Raw genomic sequence first — 21725 nt, forward strand, 5'->3', positions numbered from 1 at the left:
ATTAAAAAACTTTATTCCCTTAGAGGATAACATACAAAAATAAAAGAAGCTTTATAATCATAATAACAATAATAATAACAACAACAATAATAATATAATAATAATAATAATGACAGAGTGACATGACCAGAGTATGAATGAGAACACGAAATCACTGTCAAGGTCTTGTCATCCAGATCAGGGATGATATCAGGGAAAATTCTGGGCTGATAACAATTTAAGCGATACCTGATTCTGATATTTGTTTTCCAAACAAAGTTATTGCATTATAAAACACAACTTTCAGTTCAATCTAAGAGCATTTAGGACAGAAAACACAAACATGGTAAATGTGATCCTGGTTGGTCATAGGCTGATATCAGTCAACAAGGCTGTTATTGTTCTGACGATACATGGGTTCACCAACATCAGTGTTTAAAAGGGACCTATTATGCTAGATTCCAGCTCTATATTTTTATTCTTTGACTCTACCAGAGTAGCTTTGGATGACTCACAGTTCACATTAATACTTATATTATGATTATACTGGGCCTTGGTTCAGCTATACTTGTCTTCTCCCTCCACTGTTTGTGAACTTCTGTGCTCAAAGCTTGACTTGGATCTCTGCCCCCATTGACATCACATACAGTAGAAGCAAGAGGAGAAAAAAACTGTCTGAAGTCGAGTGTTTGGAGCAGTCTGAAGCCTGAGCTTTTGGCTCACAGAGATTACTTGTTCATATATTGCTCCCAGTCTTGGCCAGGACTCCCTTGTAAAAGAGTTTTTACATCTCAATTGGATTTTCCTGGTAAAATAAAGGTTAAAAATACACCAACCTCAGTATTTAAAACTGAGCATCCACCATTGTAACAGCATATATATGACAGAAAATAAGGAAACGCATAATAGGTCCTCTTTAATACATACCACTAACCACAAAACTAGGATTTCTCATTAGACTCAATTACGTTAGATGCTCCAGTGGAAAAGAAAAATTCAAATATTTATCAGTTCTTCCACATTGTTTCATTTTTGTCTGATATCTGTTAGTCAGGGATGAAATGTAAACAAGAATCTCACCACTTGGATATTGTTTTGTTAAAAAAAAAAATCAAGCAGTTTTTAGAAATTCAATCTAATTCTGCCCAGATGCAGCTGTTCAGCCCAACTTTGAGTTTCTGGGCAGCATAAGTGTAAAATTCAGCATCTAGAAGAAAAAAAAAAAAACTTTGTGCTGTATGCAAGCACGAGAAACTGCTGAAATGAAAAGTGAATCTTGGCAATAAATAGATATTTATCTACAATATAAAGCTCATGACAACAGCTCTCATATGAAGCCATAATAAATAAATAATTTATCTGAAATAAATATACTTTACTTTTATACAGTAATACATGAAGATGCATGGCATCCATTTGGCTGAGTTCACCTGAACATAGAAAAGACACAGTGTAATGTCCCTGTCTGTGAGTTGGGGTGGGGGTGGGGGTGTTGGATGTTGTGGAAAGACCTGTTCTCACTGAGTGTGAATAGTCTGAGCAGAAACACAGCGTTAGTCCTTTAACTGTAAATCTTCTTTATAGCGTTTGAGCTTCAGCCTTCAGGTCTCGCCCGTATGAAATCAAACACACAAGGAGGGTCTCTGTATGATAACCAGCCTTCAGTATCCTGCATCAGTTACCAGTTATTCAGTTAAACACAATTCACTCTTTGATGAGGGAACACTATCTAGATCGTGATTCCCTAATGACCTCCTCCTCAGTCTCTGATTTTGACCTTGGCCTTTAATGTCCATCTGCGGCCAGCCCACTTCCTCCTCAGCACGAAATTTACCACAGGAGGCGAACAAATGGCCTCTATTTCTTCCTCTGCTGGAGTGTGTGTGTGTGTGTGTGTGTGTGTGTGTGTGTGTGTGTGTGTGTGTGTGTGTGCTTGTGTGCATGTGTGACAGTGCCCTCATCTGGCCATATCCTACACATGGGGCCTCCCGCACACACCATCTAGCCAGAGGCTCATGACATTTATCTATTCAGGACACTTATCTGTTCCTCTTCATTCAGCCTATACACATGCAGCTGGCTGCAGAGAGTGACTGGATGGTTCTCCACGTGGTCTTGGCATCCATGAACGATACCGGCTCGTAGCGATCGGGCCGGCAGCAGGGGTGGCTGCTGACCTTGCGGGCAGTGCGTCGAGGCAGTGAGCCATTCTCCAGCAGTGCTTTCAGTGCCAGGTCATAGTTTGTCCTTTCAGCCTGGCAGGAGCCTACACAGAACTTAAAAAGGACGATTTCATCCGAATCAAATCCCAGTCCCAGGTCCCGAACCCTCATTTCTTTCTTCTCCACACGGCAGTGCCTGCTGCTCTGCTTCAGGTTTCCATTTTTCCCTTTACCCTTTCTGTTTCCTGTCCCTGTCTCTTCTTCCTTTTCTTTCTTCTTCTTCTTTTTCTTTGATGACCCCTTGGGTTGAGGTTCTGTGGGGTCAGACGAGCGTGGTGAGCGTCCCACCCAGCGACTGCTGGGATGGTCGTCCACCTCATCCATTACAAAAGGATCTGAAAGAGAAGTGAAGAAAAGAAATGGTAAACAGGGAGTGAACACTAGTTTACAGAAGAATTATGAGCACGGTGGTATATTTGAGACACAAAGCAGGCTCTGATCTCTCTCAGCCTTTTTTCCATTCTAATACTGCTTAATAATGCTGATGTGCTATGACTTATGTAGTAAATGGACTGCATATGTATATATAGAGAGATTTTCAGTGTTATCGGTCACTCAAAAACACTTTCCTAAGAGCTTCAGTACCATAAAGAGGGTGCCAAGTAGAGTAAGGGTCACTGTCTTCTTCCTGCTCCTTGTCCTCCACCATTTCAGGCAGCGTCACAGGAAGCTCTCTCTCCTCCTCACTTCCCAGCAGGCCCACAGCATGGCCTGAGTCTGATCCCACACCAGCACCACCACCTTTTATATGAGCTCCTTCCACTAGAGGCAGCAAAGCAATGAGCACCCACAGCAGCACCTGAGAGGACAGATTATGTCAGCTGGCTGAAGGACATCTGAGGGATTTGTGCATCTTTCTTTCTTAGTTAGTAAAATAAATTAAAGAGTTAAACTAAGGTGCAGATATAACATGGGAATTATGACTAAGGAAATGTACAGACTGACTGAAATAGGATTTTTTAGATTGATACCGATACAGATATTTGGTGATTTAGAGATCTGATATTCTGATATATATATATATGCCATATATATATATTTTTTTCCCTCTTTCTGAAACTCTGTAATCTAGAAACAGATTTCCCTCAAATTTGCCGTTATTGTGTTAATGTGTTGTTATTTATTTACTCATTTACACTTTGCTGGACTCAGCCCAGGTCAGCTGGATTGCCCTCTGGTGGACAAACTATGCAATGTCAGTACACATAGCATGGTTGAAGGGTGTTTCTCCTGTCTCGTCTTTACATTTTTAAAATGAATCAACCATTGTAAATATCAATAACAACAGATTGGCATTAATATCAGCATGCCAATAAAATGCTCAGGTGCTAATTACAAGTACTCTCATTACTGTCATGTGTACGAATCCCATTCATATTCTCCATGGGGATTTTGATTATGAGCCATAATGTTGTAACTATCCAAAGCAGATTTACTCTGAACTACAATTATGTGAAACAATGAATGTGCTCCTGTTGAAGCCACAAGTCCATTTGATATAAACCTTATTTGAACAAAAAAACATTGTATTTGTGATGTCGCAGAAAAGAACTGCTCTATCCACAATCCTAAACTGACACAGCGACGCCTCTGATTGCTGAGGTCACTGTTACCATGGAAATTTTTAAGCCCTGTGAACATCAGATCACTTAATAAGCACAAAACTCCAGAAACAGCCTGAATTGGGCCTGCAGTCAGGAACGAAGCACTGTAATAATATTCATTATTATACGACACTATGATAATGAAAAGGTTTGAATTCAAGAAGGTTGGAAGTGGTTTGGTGTGACATATGAAATTTGCAGTGTATTATGGGATGAGTAGTTATTTCACTGACAGCTTTGGAATATCTATTTCTGAATGGCAGTCGAGTACAGCGGTGCGCAGTGCAGCTGTTTGCATTTAGCCTGCTTTTCTTTTTTAAATTTCACGTCTCTACCTTAGTTCTGATCAGAGAGCCGTACTGAGGAGTTTTATTTGGCTTTTCTACCTTCAGATAGACTCGCGCTGTTTTCAGTCTTTATGAGAGGCTGTGTTACACAGCTGCTCAGTGGTATCAATCTTATTTTCTAATGTTTGCAAAAAAGTAAATATGTGACTTTCCCTGAATGTTGAACAATTTTTAATGTAGATTGTATGAGACATATCACATATTGCTTCTAATGTGCACAAATTTTCAGAGATTACAAACAAATGACAGTCGACACCAGAGGAACAGTTTGCCTGGCCATGAACCTGATGACAAAACTCAGCTGACAAAAGAGCGTTGAGGATATAAAACTGATAAAGATAATAAGATAACACTCAGAAGAGCTCATAAAACACGTAGCTTTTAAAAAAGCCCTTCAAAAGAGCTACAGCAGCACTTTGCCTTAAGCCCAGTTCATCTTTAGTGATACTTAAGTCAAATAACTCAGCTTTATTTCCGCCCCGGATCAAGCTCTGTCTGCTGGCTTATAATTTAGCAGTGAAAAGCTTGGGTGCTGACAGGGCTTCATGAAAAGCTCATTTCTGAGTCTTGTGGGGATGGATTTCATTAACAGTTATACATACTCTTCCTCTGGTTTATAGTGGTCTGCACAGTGGAATTGAAAACTTATGAGGCAAGCTTATTTGCAGAGATGAGGATTTCATTTAAGAGAGTGAGAAAAAGATGGAGAACGGAATAAAGGAAGTGAAGAGAAAGAAAAGCAGAAGATGAAGGAGCGGAACGTTCGAGTGTGCTGCGCCTGACAAACCTTGCCCTTTGCAGAAGTAATCTCTTGTCTCTCCTTCCTCCGAACCCTCCATCTGGTCCCACCTGGAAAGAAAGAGAGGGACAGAGGAATTTAAGAACAAGAACAAGGCGTCACTCTGTCAGATTTCCTCCTCCCAGAACTCCTTTGAAAAGGATAACATAAACTAAAGGGACAACATGCGGGCGATATGGTGATACACTCACAATTGTCCAGATACTGTAAAAGAAAACAGCCCCGTGGGCCCCCGAGAAAGCAGACATGTCACATAAATCACGTCCTCAGTACATGAGGACAATGTTTTGGTTGCTGCTTCAGTAAAAGACCAGTGTGTGCTGCCAGTTACTGTGGCTAGTTTTGGCTTGTCTGTTCATACATCCATGCAAACAACCCCAGTTCGGGCAACAAAAGGCAGCATCTGCAATATACTTGTCAAAGGCATTCTTCAGGGTTATTCCTGTGGCAGAGGTACAAGCAGGGGGAACCAGGCATGGCAAGGGCACTTCACGGAGGTCCCAGACAAAAACCACAGAGATGCAGGACAGGTGATAAGAAGTGTCACGGATGCAGATGTTTATATATAGTACGTGCTGTGTGGAGGATTGTGCTGGCTGCAGAGCGCCTGCAACATGAGGTCATCAGGTTATACTTTGGCCTCCCAACAGGGAAACCCAGGGAAGATCAGAACAGCACACAGCAGTAGATGTTTCTTTCTTATATTGCTTTAGAACTTAAAAAAGAAAAGAAGAAAAAAAAAGTTATGAAGGTACCAAATTTTGAATCAGTTTATTTAGTAGATTCTGAGATGTTTCGCCGTTTAATGAAACATTTGATTGGCTGGTGACACAGCAAATGAATAACCAAAGGATTTATGCACTAGGAACATGCATGTATCTACTATGCTTAAATATATGGACTGACACAGCAGCTCACACTGCCATTCAAAAAGTCCAGTGGAGCATCTTGAAATCACTTTCTTTGTCCAAATATATTGCCCAGAACCCAAATATATTGAGAGTGCTGATTGAGATTGAGTGTTCATTCTTGATCTCAGAAACAGCCATCAAGAAAACAGTGTAATCACAAGGTCCATTAGTAACAGTTCTGGAGCTTTTGATCATATTACAGGATCTTCATCAGCAGGTGCCCATTTATCATGGAACTGTTTATGTTCAAATTTCAGGAACATTTTGTCCATATTAGATAAATGATGTATGGAAAAAAAGACATTATATTAATTATGACACAAAGCACGGGTATGCCTGATTGTTGATTACATTTCAATTAATATATTAACTGGAATTAAATAGGTGTTTTCAGATTTCTGTGTATTTCGAGGCCAAGGTTAAAAGCATGAGGTAATCAGGGCTAAAAACATGAGGTAATCAGGACTAAAAACATGAGGTAATCAGGTAATACTTGTGCTGGATCAGCCTCTAGTACAAAGCTACAAGAAGCCAAATCAGTGCATTACTGTAAAAATCTAAAAACCACACTTTCCTTTCACTTTTCAATTTTATTTAGTCGTTTGTTTTCTTTGCCTCTTTTTATTTCTGCTTACATTTTTTTTCCTCTTTGTGACTATATTTAAATAAAGGTTTCCCGCTTGCCTACTAATAAATAAATTACTCCAGCACTATATGCTTGACTTGTTTAAATCTGACACAAACATTTTCTTTTTAAAACATCACCACCCACAATTACCTCCAGCATCTTTGAAACCACATCTATCATCTCTGAGAGAGGCTTTGTGTAACCTTGGCACTGAACTACATACAGCAACACTGCACGCCCACTGTAGCGTATTCCAGCGTGTACCGTTCATGTCTTTGTAGATCTCACCGATATGCAGTGCACCATGTTTATTTAACAGTCACAAAGAATCCAAGCAGTTCTGTCTGTGCAGCGAGATGGAAGACTGACAAAAGGTTATGGATCACAGGTCACGATAAGACCTGTTGATGCATTTATGCAATCCTGCATGTTCCAGCTGTGGTGATCCAGTCCAGGCAAAGTGAAGTTACAGACACTGTGGGGTGGGTGAGGGAACAAGAGGCCATGGAGAGACAAACTGACTGTAACTCAGACAGAAAGACAGTAGACTACACACCGCCTGCTGGAAAGTGTTCCCACTCCTCGGCTCTGTATCTCCCACCGTCTCTGGGCTGATTTAGAAGCTAACAGCAGCGTGAAGAGGGACACGAGACTTCAGATCCTCACTGGGTCTCTGGAGAGGTGGCATTCTGAGTCCCTAATGCCACAGCTGGGAGTGTTTAGCCCTTTTTAGATCAATGAGTTGGGAGTCTACATGAGCCTGTCTGCTGGTTCATTTCACCCCGGCTCTGTGGAGCTGTTTACAGCCCGACGCCTACAGCCTTTTTGGAGATGAGATGGGTGGAGGAGCTGAGGGGTGTAGGGAGGGGGAAATAAGAAAGAGCATAACACTGAAGGTCCTGAAGAGCTGCAGACTGACACAAGCCTACTGATATATATATATCTGTGTGTGTGTGTGTTTAGACAGCTAACCATATGTTTCTTCCTTGTTTAGCTGATTAAAGCCTTTGGTTTGTCCATCAGGCTGCATGTGTCTGCAGCAAAGAGAGCGAACTTCTTGTCATCTTCCATTTACATTGTTGTTCCTCGGCGATCCGGTTGTTGTTCACAGTTAGTTAAGTGGGCAGCCGCTCCAGCAGCAAGTAAAATCCCATGATGACAGAGGCGGTTAATACTTCAAGCGCTCACAGGAGTGGAGTGCAATTTTACTCCAAATGCTGTTTAAGTAACTGCTGAGGGTGGATGCAGATTGTTTTAGGGAAATATTTATCTAAAGATATAAGTAAATATATAACAGCTTATAGAAAAGAAGATCCCAGTGCAGAACTAACACCAGTTAACTGAACAGAATGCATGCTGAACTAAAGCAGGGAATAATTTGGGATAATTTGAGCCTTCATCTTATGAGCAACAAAACACACTAACCACAAGTGAGGTAACACCAGAAACATGCTTTGATATTATATAAGAGTAGAATATGGGATGTATTGATGGGAAACAGCACCTAAAATGTCTAAAACAAATAAATAAACAACCATCTAAGGCTAGCCAGTGAACTGTCTTTCTCTTCATTTCAGTTTTAAAAGTCACTGCCGGAAACAGTTTTTATCACATGCACTGCATAAATACGCATTTAATTCAAGGTTAAGATATTAACCTACCATCTTAGTCCAAACAGATAATAAAACCTGAAGAATCCTTCAGCTTCCCCCCCCCCCCCATCCTCTTTGTAACATACTGTGAGAAATCTGCAGTTTTACTTATTGAGTCATAATCAGCCTCATTAGAGACATACCTTACACATCTGTCACACATTTGGCTCAAACTCTTTTTTTCTGAACTTTGCTGTAGTTATTCTCTGCATTTGTGAGGCAGTGTAAATATTACATTGATTTCCCGTCTATTACTCGCAAAGATGTTTTTCTGATCAGTGAACTGTGGGTTCACTGTATACTATTACATCCTCAGACCCGAGCTTTACCCACAGAGCCTCCATAAACCTCTCACCATTGTAAAGAAAAAAAGGAAAGAAAGAAAGCTCCAAGCTCTCTGCTGTTTAGTCTCCGATAATAACTTCCTATTAGAGCTGCTCTCTCTTCTCCTGTGTGAACGCTGGTAAAATGTTCTGACCTGCAGCTTTAACCTGTCACTACCATGGTGCCTGATTGCAGGGGCGAGGAGAAAAACAAGAGTACAGTAAATCACCCTTGGCTCAATAAAAGACACCTGCGATGTAAGAGGAGAAAGAGGCTAAACACCAGGAGAGCCGCCTGATCACTACCAGACACCGAGAAATCTGGGGAGGTCCCCCCCAAAAGGTAGCAGGGTATCAGCTTGTGCCCCAAAGCTCTGCATGTATGCATCGAACTTTACTTTAATCTTGCTTGCATCGCACTGTTGACAGGCTTTTCAGATTTTCTTTTTCATCAGTCTGTCCAACAAAACACTTCAGGGTGTTAAACAGTAAAAACTCATGTCTTCTGGGACAAATTTGTAATTCTGGGCTGCGTCTTAAACTCAGACATTAACGTGCCATTCTCCTGACTCTCAGCTCTACCCTTTGTTTCTCATTTTCACCCTTCTTATTAAAAGTTCACGCACATTAAATGTATTTTGCTCTTGATAAGTGTCCTTTCTTCTCCTTTATGACTAAACTAATTTCACTCTTCAGCAGTTAGCGACAGCATGCTTAAACAATGTGAGGCAGCCGTGAAGCCAAAGGAGAAAAGGCTAGGAGGAGGAGATGTGATAAAGGGAATGAGATGATAATGAACAAATGAGTGAGGAGAATTAAAAATAGACAATGGGTTACTTTCCAGGGGAAAGGAAAATTAGAAAAAGATAATTGAATGGGAGAAGTCTGAAAGCAAAGATAAGGGCGAACACGAGGAAGCAAGGGAATGACAAAATGAGAGTGCAGAAAGAGAGCGCAGACTGAAGCCCGGTCAGCCTGTAATCCCATAATCCCTGGCAGGCAGGCAGGATGTAATTGCTCGTTAGTGCCAGTTTCCACTCCTTGGCCTGACACTGCTGGAAAACCACAGAACGCAGCTAAAATGAGAAACAGATAGCAGGTCCCATGCCTCGGTTCAGACAGGTTCCCCACAGAAACACAGTCTCCCCGCCTGTTGGTATTTTCTCGTAATCCTTTCCCTGCAACAAAAACATGAACTATTTTTGCTAATTTTTCACAGTTCCCACACACTCGCGTGCACATGCGTGCACACACACACTTGAGGCCACACAGAGGGGGCCGGGGTAATCAGAGGTGTGGACACCGCAGTGCCTGGAGGAGGATGGTGAGGAAAGGAGTGAATCTGTATGACCTCACCCCATTTGCATCTTTATTAACTGAGCGACAACATCTGAACCTGTAGGTGTCTGAGAAACTTTCAGACAGGCAACAGCTTTCAGCTATGGAAATGGGTGGTACAACAAGACAACAAGAAGGTCCTGGGTTCGAATCTGCCGGTCAGTTGGGGCTTTTCTGTGAGGAGTTTGCAGGTTCTCTGTGTGTTTCCTCCAGCTTACAGTCTAAACACATGCATGTTAGGCTAACTGATGATTCCAAATGGGGTGTATGTGTGAATTTGAGGATGAATGGTTGTGTGTTTCTCTGTGGTAGCTCTTCAGTAGATTAGCAAACTGTACCAGGGTGTACCCTGCCTTTCACCCTGGGATAGGCTCCAGTCCCCTGAGTTGGATAAACTGAAGAAGATGGATGGTTCAGAGTGTATTATTATGACTTAAATCTAAAATAAAATTTATTTAATATGCTGAAAATACTAGCTTTTGTCCTGCATCCCAGAGACTAATCAGCTGGTTTAAGAGAGTTTCTAATACCAGGTTCCAATATTTTCTTTGATAGTTGATATCCTTATCACCTTATGTGTAAACAGGCAGCTGTCTGCTCAGATATTGGCCATATGAACTTAATAGATAGTGATAATAATGTAAAAATATACCGCTACACTGAACTCTAATTTAGATCAAAAAGTAAACAACAGAAAAGAAAACACTTTACTGGAGCAGTTAAACACCTCAACCTGGGCCTCATTAGAAGTACCGGTTGGAGTTAAAATTATTGGCTGCCTAATAGTAAACCTGAGCGATAAGTGATTTATTTCACTGAGCCAGCAGCTTTCTCTAAAGCGAGGAGCTCCAGAAAAAAAAAAAAAAAAAAAATGGTCTAATGGTTTCTCAGCGCGATAAGTGGGATGAAGCACTTTTCATGGGGAACAATGTGTTTGAAGTGGAACAGTTCTGGATTAATGCCCTCACACGTTTAGGGTCAGTGTTGCCAAAAAGAGTTACTGCAGACTGTCAAAGTGCCGGGATCAGTGGGTCACAACAAGCACGGTAAAATGCATTTTTCTGCGGGTCATAAAAGTGTCATCCACGTCCAGGGTGTTAACCTCAAGTGGCAGCCCCGATGGCTTTATTACCCGACTGCGCGAAATGGGGGGAGAGCTGCCATCATCTGAACACCCAAAGCCACCTGACTCCATGAATGGAAACTTTCTGTCAGTGAAGTAGAACGCTGAGGCTCTAATAGAGCCTAAGGAGATGAAATTAACAGATATATTATGGAACTAAGCAAGCAAAAATGCAAAGTGACCACAGCGGAGCAGTGAAATAATATAAGCTGCTCAGATGTCTCAGACACGCCCTTAATATTTTCTGGCAACAGCCTTCAGAAATGCAAATCAAGTTCCTCTATTTGTCCTTACATGTCTCATATGCTTTCTACATGCCTTACCAATTACACGTTCTTCGGTAAATTGGCCATACAACGGATGCCTGACGTTTCTGTTGATTGCATGTTTACGTAAATCTGTCAGTAAGATTTCATTATGAGAAAAAAAAGGCAAAAAAAGCATGTCACTTTGTTAAACTGGTTTAAAGCCTCCAAGAGCCAGAAGTACAGTGATGTCTATTGATGTGTAAGAAAAAAAAAAGAAGAAGGAGTAAATAAAAACTGAAGGATGAAAATTTGAATTTGGGGGAGTTATTTTCTTCACTTTGACCAATATTTCTAATGATGCAATACTCACCAGAATTACAGATCTTTGTAAGCACTGTGAAAAATGCTCTGATATGAGGTTTTGATCCATTATCACCCACTGCTGCACATATGTCAATCTACAAATTATCGTGCATGTTTTCACATTCTACAGTATTCCATATTTTTGAAAGGGGATCAGATGACAAGTGTGCAGCAGACTTGATGGTTCAGCTGAGCAGCACAAAGTTTAGCTTTATTTAGCTAACTGTGTTGATCAAATCTTTCAATTTACTCTCAAGTGGCGGGAGAAAGTCCAGCATTCACTCCTACTTCAGCTCAGGTTTGTTCTCACCATCTGAAGGAAATTTCTGCTGCTCTAGAAGCTAACTGCTTCAATGAATTCACCCTCGAGTAGCTAACTTTGCAGGACACAAACATGACTGAATGAACGCTAATGTTTCTCCACATCTGTTGGGTATCTGGGTCTGTACAGCTGCTTTCCCAAGAGGCCCAAAATAATCAATAACACAATGCTTGAAAAACTGTATCATTGTCTGACAGCTTGCGTTTCTTCCGAAATCTCAGCAGTTAAACTGGCGAATGCCTTGCTAAAATTAACAGGAGACACAGAAAAACAGCGGCTTTTAGTAACTTTCCAGTATAATAAGCATATAAACCTGCTAGACTTTTCCACATTAACTGGAATTTACACAAAGTTCAACTGCCTCTGGACAAGATTAAGTGTGCGGGTCACTGGAAAGTTTAGCTAATGTGCAGTTAGTGCTAATTATCCACGCAGAAACCCACAGCGCATCAGACTCGTGAGTGCCCGGTGACCTGATCGGGTAAATTAGACGGGGCACCGTCTTCCTCTGCGCACGGCCTGTTTTCCTATGAGTTAAAGGTGGCCTCCTGATGCGACACATCTGTCCTCACCGTCTCGCTTCCCTTCACTTTGTTTCTCACTAAGGCTGCTTCCCAGTGTCCCTGACCCTAATAACCCAAATTCCTGCCTGATTAAGTTGGTTTTAAAAGGAAGCCACACAGAGAGCTGTCGGTTGAGCCTCACCTTAAATGGGAACACATTTTAGCTATGCTGGAGCGATGATCAGAGGGTAGGATTTCACTTTCCGGTGTTTGTGAGGACGGCAGTGCTTAAAAGGCCGCGGAGAGGACAGTGGGGGTGGGGGGGCAGAGAGGGATGAACAAGATAGAAAACACACACACACACTTACACAAATACAAACATGCATGCATTTGCCACAAACTCCTCTTTTTTCCTATTAAAACACTGTAAAGCTTATTATTCCAGGAAAAACTGGCAGTCCAAAAATCACACACACACACACACACACACACACACACACACACACACACACACACACACACACACACACACACACACAGAAATTTCTTGCCTCCACTGCACCCTTGCAACCTTTTCTTGCTCCAGTCTCATGTTGTTATTTCTCCAAATTAAGCCCACACTGTGCCTTAGAGTAGCTCTCAGAAAAGTGGCCATAAGTGACACACACGCTCTCTTTCAGTTTCACACATGCGCGCGCGTGCACACACACACACACACACACAGGTCATTATTAGTGTGTCTTGTGTCTGGTTGAACCAGTGCTCTCCAAAGTGTTTCCGTGTCACCCGCTCGCGCCCCAGACAGACTGGCTTTAATGACCTGGCCTGATAGTTCAAAGCGGCCCTCAGACGCTATGATTAATGAATCTGACCTGCTAATTTCAGAAGAATACAGCTTATTGTATCAAAAAAGCACTCACAGAGACACAAACACAGCGCTGGGCTAGTTAACATTCTTCTGTATTTGGAGAAAAAGTTGTTTTAAGGGGGAGATTTTATGATAAGCACAGGGGTTAGCTTTATGTTTCATCAGCGGCTCCAAACGTATTAACTTTTGCTTTGTTCTAAATAATTTAAACTGCTTGAACTTGAAAAAAGCCAAAGTGCTCGACAACAACAAAACAATTCAAGATCAGAGAAAGAAGTAATTCCCCGTGTACTTACACGAGATTGTCCAATGCTACAAAAGCAGGGACCCAGAAAACAGAAGTAGCATGGGAAGCATTTGTCTGAAGGAATACATCTAACAAATTGAAATTCCTTTATGTCAGATCATGCCTCCTTCAATTTGCCCTGAAGGAATCACTGTGGTTCGCTGCGTATTCTAAGCACTTCCAGATTGAAGTTGCCCTGTGGCACTTCACGTTGCATAATCAATCTCTCTCACTGCACTCTCTCCATTAGTGCTGGGACAAAACACGCCAGAGTAACGTTACACACCGACGCTGAGACGCAGATGAAGACAAGCCTCCCTGCCTCCCTGCACGGAGCACACATCCATCTTTTACTGAAGGACATCCATTAATCTGAAAAGACTGTGGTCTGGTGTAAGGTTGAATATTGTACTGCATCAGCCTTGCTGCAGAGTGGCTAAAATGTTTTAATCTGCTGCCTGTGGATACGAAGCCAGTCGCTGTTTTTCATGTGCCCAGTGAACAATGAGTAGTTTTCACCGCTTGTGATGGGAATCAGCATTTCTCTTGTTTAAAGTACCAGACTCTGGGCTTTATCTCATTTTTAATGTAAAAAAAAAAAAAAAGTGCTGTCAGTATGATTAATCCTGTAAATATACAACAATCCACTATCAGATGATTAAGCATCAAAGGTATTTAGGTGGTAGTTTAGTAGGTCATAGTTTAATTAGTTGTACTCACATTATTTTTTTTTAATTCCCATGACAGACATACGACATGAGTACTTGCAGATGCAAAGCTAGTCAATATATTTGGCTACATAAGCATTTTATCATTTGACTTGAAGAGATAAAAAAAAAACTATTATAATCATCCAATAGGAACGTATTTTGGAAAGCACATATTGCTAATTAATTAGTAACATTAATTCACTGAGTCTTTTGATAACAATGTTGCATCATTCTCATGATGCAGTTCTAAAAGATAAGTGTGACAAGCGGATTTAAATGAGCCAATTTAGAAATCTGTCATCTACAGTTTTTTTTGTTTGTTTGTTTTGTTTTGTTTTTTTTAGTCAAAGTCATTCTAACCTGAGCAGCTGAATTTAAACCATACATGCTGGAATGAAAGGTGTCTTTTTTTTCTCCTCATGTGCTCACACATCACATCATTTATGAGAAACGGTGAAGATATGAGAAGCAGGATGTTCAGGATAACCTCTGCATGTTGTTAAATTTCAGGTGGATGCTGCTGTAATGTTCTGTATTACATAAATATTGTTTATTTGGACTGAATTGCTGAGTTCTCACCTACTTTACAGTTTGGGAGTTCAGGACGTCTTGATGTTTTTACTTTTAACAGTTAACAGTTTTTCCCTGGTAAGACAGGTATGTGACCATGAAACTTCTCAACATTATCAGATAAGAAATACATTCAAAAGATTTATGGTTACTTTGTTTAAATGAGGAAAAGATCTCCATAAAACAACTCTTCCCTAAATTTTTTTTTTTTCCACCTTCTGTTTTTTTTTCCTCACTTCATTCCCCTTGATTGTCAGGAGAAGCAGAGGTTGTGTTTTTCTTGGCAAATTTGAGAGATGCAATCTTGCTTTAAAGAAATGAATGTTTTTATCCCCAATACATCCCGGAATATTAAATTAAACACACCACGTAATAACTGAGGCATCAGGCTCTACAAATGAAAGCTTAGTGAGCAATAAAGTAGGAGAGGAAGACAAACAGTGTCAAAGTGGATCCAAATCTATCGACGAGGATGCTTTCATTTAAATTAACTTATTATTTAGTTTTGATTATGAGTGTTTAACTGGCTGTCTGCGACCCCGGCCGGCATCAGATTGCGAAAGAGTTAATGCCGTAACACCAACAAATGGCACGCTAAATTGTGCAAAGCCACATGCCAGTTCAAAAGAGCCAGACCACACAACAGCAGGCTGCTGGTAAAAGAGAGCATGCCGGCCGGCCCTACCTGGCCCTCAGCAGGGCCACTGACCCCGTGACCTTTGACTGGAGGAAGTGAAAGCTGTGGCAGCATGACGGGGGAGTGTGAGATGCCTGAAGCGGAGGCCATACCCTCATGGGCCTTCTCAGAACAATCTGGAGATTTTAAAACAACCAAGAGTAAAGAAAAATAGGGCTGCTTTACGACATGTTTTCACACATTTTACAGACATTTAGCAGGGGACCCTGCTGGGGATGTGTGACATGTCTCAGGTGATGCCAGAGCTCTTGGACACACAGAGATTCAGTAAATACTGAGTGAGAAAAATAAAGAAAACACTGCTGACTCTCTCAGCAGCTCTGAACATCAGAGGCCTGCCTCCCTCCAAATGGGCCTCATCTGTGAGTGTGTGTGCGTGAGCGTGTGTGTGTGACTGTGAGAAAGAAAGAGAGAGAGACATTGTATGTATATGACTGCGTGAGTCAGAGGGTCATTGAGTCAGAGAGTAAGTATGAAAGTTCATCTACAAATGCGTGAGTCAGTTAGGCATCATCAATTTTTTTTTTGTTTTTTTTTTTCTCACATATTTGAGCAGACAAATTTTGACATTTCAGGATGGAAAGTACCGGATGCTGAAAATCTAAACGTAATTAAGAAGACTACCTGTTAATGCTGAAAAAGATCCTGAAACAGCATCACTGCTATAAAGCCAGAGCGATCAACACAGTTTCATCTGAGACTGAAAGGAAATATGCTGAATGTCACAACACCTGAAAGCTTAAAGACTTCATCTGGCCATGATCCTCTCAAAGCCTCTGGAAAAGAGGATAACACATGCAGCACTCTCCCTGTGTGTGTGTGTGTGTGTGTGTGTGTGTGTGTGTGTGTGTGTGTGTGTGTGTGTGTGTGTGTGTGTGTGTGTGTGCGAGTGAGAGTGTGAGAGAGAGAGAGAGAGAGATGAGCACTTTGATATTTAGATTTGCAGCCCACCACAGAAGAGTGTTACACTGGAGGACTTATGACTGCCACTGTTTTCTCCTTCTCTCTCTCTCTCTCTCTCTCTCTCTCTCTCTCTCTCTCTCTCTCTCTCTCTCTCTCTCTCTCTCTCTCTCTCTCACACACACACACACACACACACACACACACACACACACACAGACAGACACCTATAATATCACAGTCACTTCAATTTATATTTTCCACAATTCAGAGCTCCCCCTTCCCCTTCTCGCACCTTGTAAACACTTCTGACTATAAATCACATAACTGAACTTTGTAAACAGCAAAAGAACAAACGCATCCACTGCCCTTCTACGAGACTGCGTTTCATTACCCCCGCCCGCCCCTCCAATAAACAGTGAATTAAGCCCAACTCTGAATCCAGGTCACAGTGATCCCGAGAGTCAGAGGAGTCCAAAGCAGCTGGCAGGTGCGTGCGGGGAGGTTTAGAGCTCAGCAAAGAGCGGCTGAGGTAAAAGCAAATCAAACATCAAACGATCATTTCAGTGTTGTCACAGCAAACACGAAGACAAGAGGTCTGGTTTGCTTTTGCAGCAAGCATAAAGATATTAACACTATGACTAGAAATAACTATGACAATGTCTTAAATCACTACTTGAGCAACTTTACAGACTCTGAATGGCGCCTTACCAGCTGTCCTGCGCGCATTCTGCTCCAAGCGCGCACTGGCGAGGACAGGGAAGCCGCTTCTCCCGCGCTGGGTGCAGCTCATGTTTTTGGCAATCCATACGCCACGACGCGTCATGTTTTATAACGTGCTGTCACGGCTTGCAAATGTTCAGAGCAGACCGTCTGCTCCGGTGCTGAAGCAGACATAAAGAATCCATCTAAAAACGTCTCAGCTTCAAGGCGAGAGGCGCCTCCTCCTCCTCGTCCTTTATGTGGGGCCAAAATGCCTTTTTTCTCTGGCCGGAGTCCTGTCACGGCTTCTTGTAGAGTCTCAACACCCTGAACAAGATCAGAGACAGTAGATAGTAAATACACAGTAATAACCAGTGAGTTAAATTAATTCATTACGTTGTATAAGGGTCTTAACGATGGAATAAATTATAACCAAAGGATGAGACAGTTTCCCATCTTGTGGTTGCTTAAAAAAAAAAGCAGCTGTGAAATGTGTGAAATTTGTGTGAAGTTTTTTTTTTCTTTTTCTGTCACGTCACCTCTCGTTCCAAGGTATTTATTTCTAGAAACAAGTCTTCTAATAATAAATTCTTTGAAAAGTATTTTAAGCTGTCTAAAGGACATTATTTTCTGAGGTGAAATACGAGACCGAATGACTTGTCAAGAAAGACATTTTGCAGGCGGTTACAGCTATTCAGGACGAGAAAAATAAATTTTACAGCTAACTGGTGTTGGCAGGGCACAGCCTATATAAAATCTAATTAGGTAGATGTTTGTTTGCGGTGACATAAACAATTCGACACGGAGAAAGAGAAAGCGAGGACAGCCAGTCAAACAGAAGTGCAAAAAAATGTTTGCCCTCAATCTGCTTCTTGTACTACGTCTCTGTTGACACGTTCAAGCAGCGTTTAGTGAAATGAAGCCAGTTTTTCAGGCACGGCTCTCCTCTTCTTACCTCTAGTAACCTGTTCGGTCTTGTCTCCAAACAGCTTTTATGGTTAATGACTATATGTTTTCAAAGCACGCTCTGTGTCTCTTTTACGACAAAACGTCCGAGAAGAGACTCTGTGGGGTAATAGTGTAGTTCAAAATCACATGGAAAGCCCTTTCTTCTTCTTTTGTGGATGAGCTGGTTTTGGATGGATTTGAAATTTGAAGTTCAAACCGAGAATACTGCTCCTCTGTCGGTCAAAATATCTAACTCAAAAAAAAAAAAAAAAAAAAAAAAAGTCCATGCGTCACGCCTTTACGCAGCTACAGTCCGCATCTCCAAAAAGCGCGTATCTTGTTTTTTCTCTTGGTAAAAGCTTTCGTACTCAGGACTCCAGCATCCAGTTATGAGATACCGCTGCTGTGTCCTCTTCAGAAATGTACTACGCGGCTACTTAACAATGTCTACAATACCCTGCTGGACTGGAGGCTATGCGTAAAAACACCGCGCCACTCCGCCTGTCAGAGACTTTGTGAAACTGGAGCGCAGTGGCGGCTGCACAAAGTGCTGTGAGTTTTGTTCCTCATCTGCATGGCTCAGATGTCTTTTTGTTCCTGCGCTGGGAGTAGGGAGGGAGGGAGGTAGGGAGGGAGAGAGTGGGGGAGACTGTCAGACGGGATGGTCATGGAGCGTTTCTGGAAAAGTGTTCCAGTGGATGAATCCAGGAAGATACATCTGCCCTTCATTGTTTACACGCTGGGACTGATAAATGTCGAGAGTTTCATTATATTCCAGCTGAATACGCACACTGAGACGGTGAGCGTGGATAGACATATGCATAGGTGGATTGTAACACTGGATACACGGACACATTTGGGACCCCATCACACACAGCCTAAAAGAGGTTTGTCACTGTTTTGCACTATTTCCTTGACCCGTTATGCCTCTGTAGTCCACTGTCATCTTTCCATGCACACAGTCACCCAGATGTTTGCCACCCCGTTCCATGCATTTGTCTGGCCCTGGCCTGTGTTTATCCTTTGAAGGATGGGAGTAAGTGTGACACTCCGCAGATCCCTGATCACTGCATCACAAATCAAGTGCCTTTCCCAGTCCCTCTCTATCCTATAGGGTTTGTCCTATTCCTCTCTGTTACCCCACTCCACCCACCCGCCCGCCCGCCCACCTTCACACGGAAAGGCCCTAAAGCAAAGGCACTCCCTGCAGGGCAAACACTGTGGCCCGCCAAGCACAAAGACTGGGTAAATAGCTTTCCTCTGCAGGCCCACTCTGTCCTGAGGCAGAGACAAATGCAGGGAGGTTCCCTGGTCTATGCCACAGTACTATTAATAGTAGCAAACCAAGAAGGCAACAATGCGCACAGCTGATGTGGCTGACATGCAGGAATGTACCATCAGATAAGAAAGATGTGCTCAATAACAGGAGGAAAGGTAGACATGTCAGGATCGTAAAATTCTGGAATATTTGCTACTTACTGATGTGTCAAATATGTCAAAACAAGCGTTATAAATCTCAAAAGCGAGCTTTGTTTGACTCGTTAAACTTATAATGGAGTTTTTTTTTTTTGGGGGGGGGCCAAATCGAAGTGTTCCTCCTCAGTAAAGCTAGTCACCACTTCAGTTGCAACAGCAGGCAGGTGGCAGTTTCAGCAGAGGGCACGACAAATCCAAGTGTGTCTAACAAGTGCGTCCACATCATCCATCACTGCGAGCCGTGACGATGAACCTGTTCAACGTTTTTAAAGGAAATTACAGCATGACACTGTTTGTACACCCAGAGTGAAACTCCATGCAAGCAAAACACACACATTTCCAGGCCATACAAACACACACATGCACACACTGGATTACTACACACCTCCTCCTATCTGGCAAGCGATGACGTGACGGTTGTTGTGGGGGTTTATTTCATGGAATTTTTCATTTCCTTTGTAAGAATATAAAACTGAATTTACGACGACAATATAATATATATATATTTTTATATTAAAGTGTTTCTTGTGTGTCCAGTGAAAGCAGATCGTTTGCTCACCAAAACGCAGCCCTGTCCTTTTGGGATGTGCACATAGGTTTCTATGGAGTCAGGATGCAGGTTTCTATCGCAGGAGCTGCTGGGCCCAGCCACGTTCAGGACCGGGTGCATGTTTTGAATTTCGGGTAGTGATGCTGGGGGGGCAGAAGGGAGAGAGGAGAGTGCGCTTCCAGGTGTGATGTTAAAGAAACTCAAAAGGGTATTTTTGTATTCCCTCCAAGGTTTCTCTGGTTTCCTCTGGAGGCACAGGTCACTGCCCCTGTTGCCTATCCTTGCTCTCCCTCATTTTTTTGTGTTTTCTCCATCCAAGGGTGGCTCTCTTTTGGGCCTCTTCCCCACTTTTAAGTTTGTTTTCACTTTTCAAGTGGGAAGTCCCCTCATTCAGTACACTGCCCAAAGCCCCCAGGGCTAAACCTGTGAGACAAAGCCACACTGTAGCTCCAAGAGAAAAACACAGCGGACTCCATAACATCCAGTTTCCACATTAGCTCAACAAGTGAATGTAGCTCCGATAAATCTCCAGCAATTACCATTTCTGCATTCCTGTAGGCGTCCTCCAGATTTGTTGTATCATTGTTCATACAAACAAATCATAAAGCAAAGCGTCGGCATATGGTTTGATTGGGGCTGTTATTACGTGGAAGGATGGATGGAGCGTGTGCAGAGTAAACAGCAAAGGAGCTGCAGAAGCAAGCGGCGGTGAAACTTTACTGCGTCATTCTGGCATCGGTCCTATCTCCAGGAGGTCCAGCTGAAAGGATACGCTGAGTCATCAAAAATCAAACGACAGTGAAGTCATTTATTTAACGTCGGATCAGATCTGTGAGGTTCAAAAGGTGCAGAACTGAGCTGGGCACATTTTACTCTTTTCTGAGCTGATGCACAAAAATTCGATGACATATATACGGTTAATCGAGGAATCAGGGTCAGGAAATTCATATTTATGAATAATAAAATAGGAGTTCTTTTGAAGTGTGGACCCCCCCCCCCCCCCCCCCCCATCCCATCCCAAAAAACCGGGGGCACTAGTCTCTCTCTAGGCATAAACAATGAATCAAAAACGTTTCCATCTTTTACCAAATCTTTGTTAACTTTCAGCTGAAGATCTAGAGTGAGGCACAGCAGAGCCCAAGTTCAGAGGCCGACTGGAAAAGAGGAAACGTTCAACTGCGGGACGGGAACATGACACGGGCCTGTAGGTGCGCCACATCCAGGGACAAAGGTAACAGACACAGCGCGGAGAAGGGAATGTTGTTTCCCCCTCATCTCAGCTGACCCCGGCATTAAGTAAACAGGGGGGGCTGAATGGGTGTTTTCTCCTCCCTTTCCAAGCTTTTTTTTTTTTTTTTTTTTTACGAGGAGTTTAAATTTCAGGCCCGGAGGTCGTGGCCTCTCCGTTCCAAGTCTTCAGAGAGGAGGTGGGGCGGGGGAACCTGTCGCTCAGAATAAAAGCCCCGTCGGCTGAAGAGGTGCAGGCGTGCTCATACCCTTGTCTGCCGGACCAACAAGAGCGACCGCCTCCAGCCGGCCGGCCGGCCAGCTGCCTCGGCAAGATCCCAGGTGGCAAATATTCCTCCTGCTGCAGGGAGCGAGCACTCGATCCCACCCTGTAGAGGTCAGGAAATTTGTCGAGTCAGAGTAGCTCCA

The 21725-nt window shown here is 42.5% G+C and overlaps 1 protein-coding gene across 1 annotated transcript; it reads right to left on the reverse strand.

The window, feature by feature from the left end:
* Nucleotides 1-1280: 1280 nt before the first annotated feature.
* On the reverse strand, nucleotides 1281-18230 carry LOC115796425 (artemin-like). Its single transcript, XM_030752831.1, has 5 exons — nucleotides 18051-18230; nucleotides 17105-17422; nucleotides 4940-5001; nucleotides 2787-3000; nucleotides 1281-2536 (listed from the first exon to the last, which is right to left on the reverse strand). Exons 2-5 carry the CDS (start codon nucleotides 17217-17219, stop codon nucleotides 2037-2039), a joined length of 891 nt encoding a protein of 296 aa, XP_030608691.1. The 5' UTR covers nucleotides 17220-17422; nucleotides 18051-18230; the 3' UTR covers nucleotides 1281-2036.
* Between the last annotated feature and the right edge of the window lie 3495 nt (nucleotides 18231-21725).

This window comes from Archocentrus centrarchus, chromosome 17 (genome assembly GCF_007364275.1).
Source record: "Archocentrus centrarchus isolate MPI-CPG fArcCen1 chromosome 17, fArcCen1, whole genome shotgun sequence".
NCBI lineage: Eukaryota > Metazoa > Chordata > Actinopteri > Cichliformes > Cichlidae > Archocentrus > Archocentrus centrarchus.

Coding starts and splice junctions, on each gene's coding strand:
- LOC115796425 (XM_030752831.1), bottom strand. CDS start 17,219: ATGACGCGTCGTGGCGTATGGATTGCCAAAAACATGAGCTGCACCCAG. Junction 5,002..17,104: donor GAATGCGCGCAGGACAGCTG/GTAAGGCGCCAT, acceptor CTTTCTTTCCAG/GTGGGACCAGATGGAGGGTT. Junction 2,537..2,786: donor TACTTGGCACCCTCTTTATG/GTACTGAAGCTC, acceptor CTTCTCTTTCAG/ATCCTTTTGTAATGGATGAG.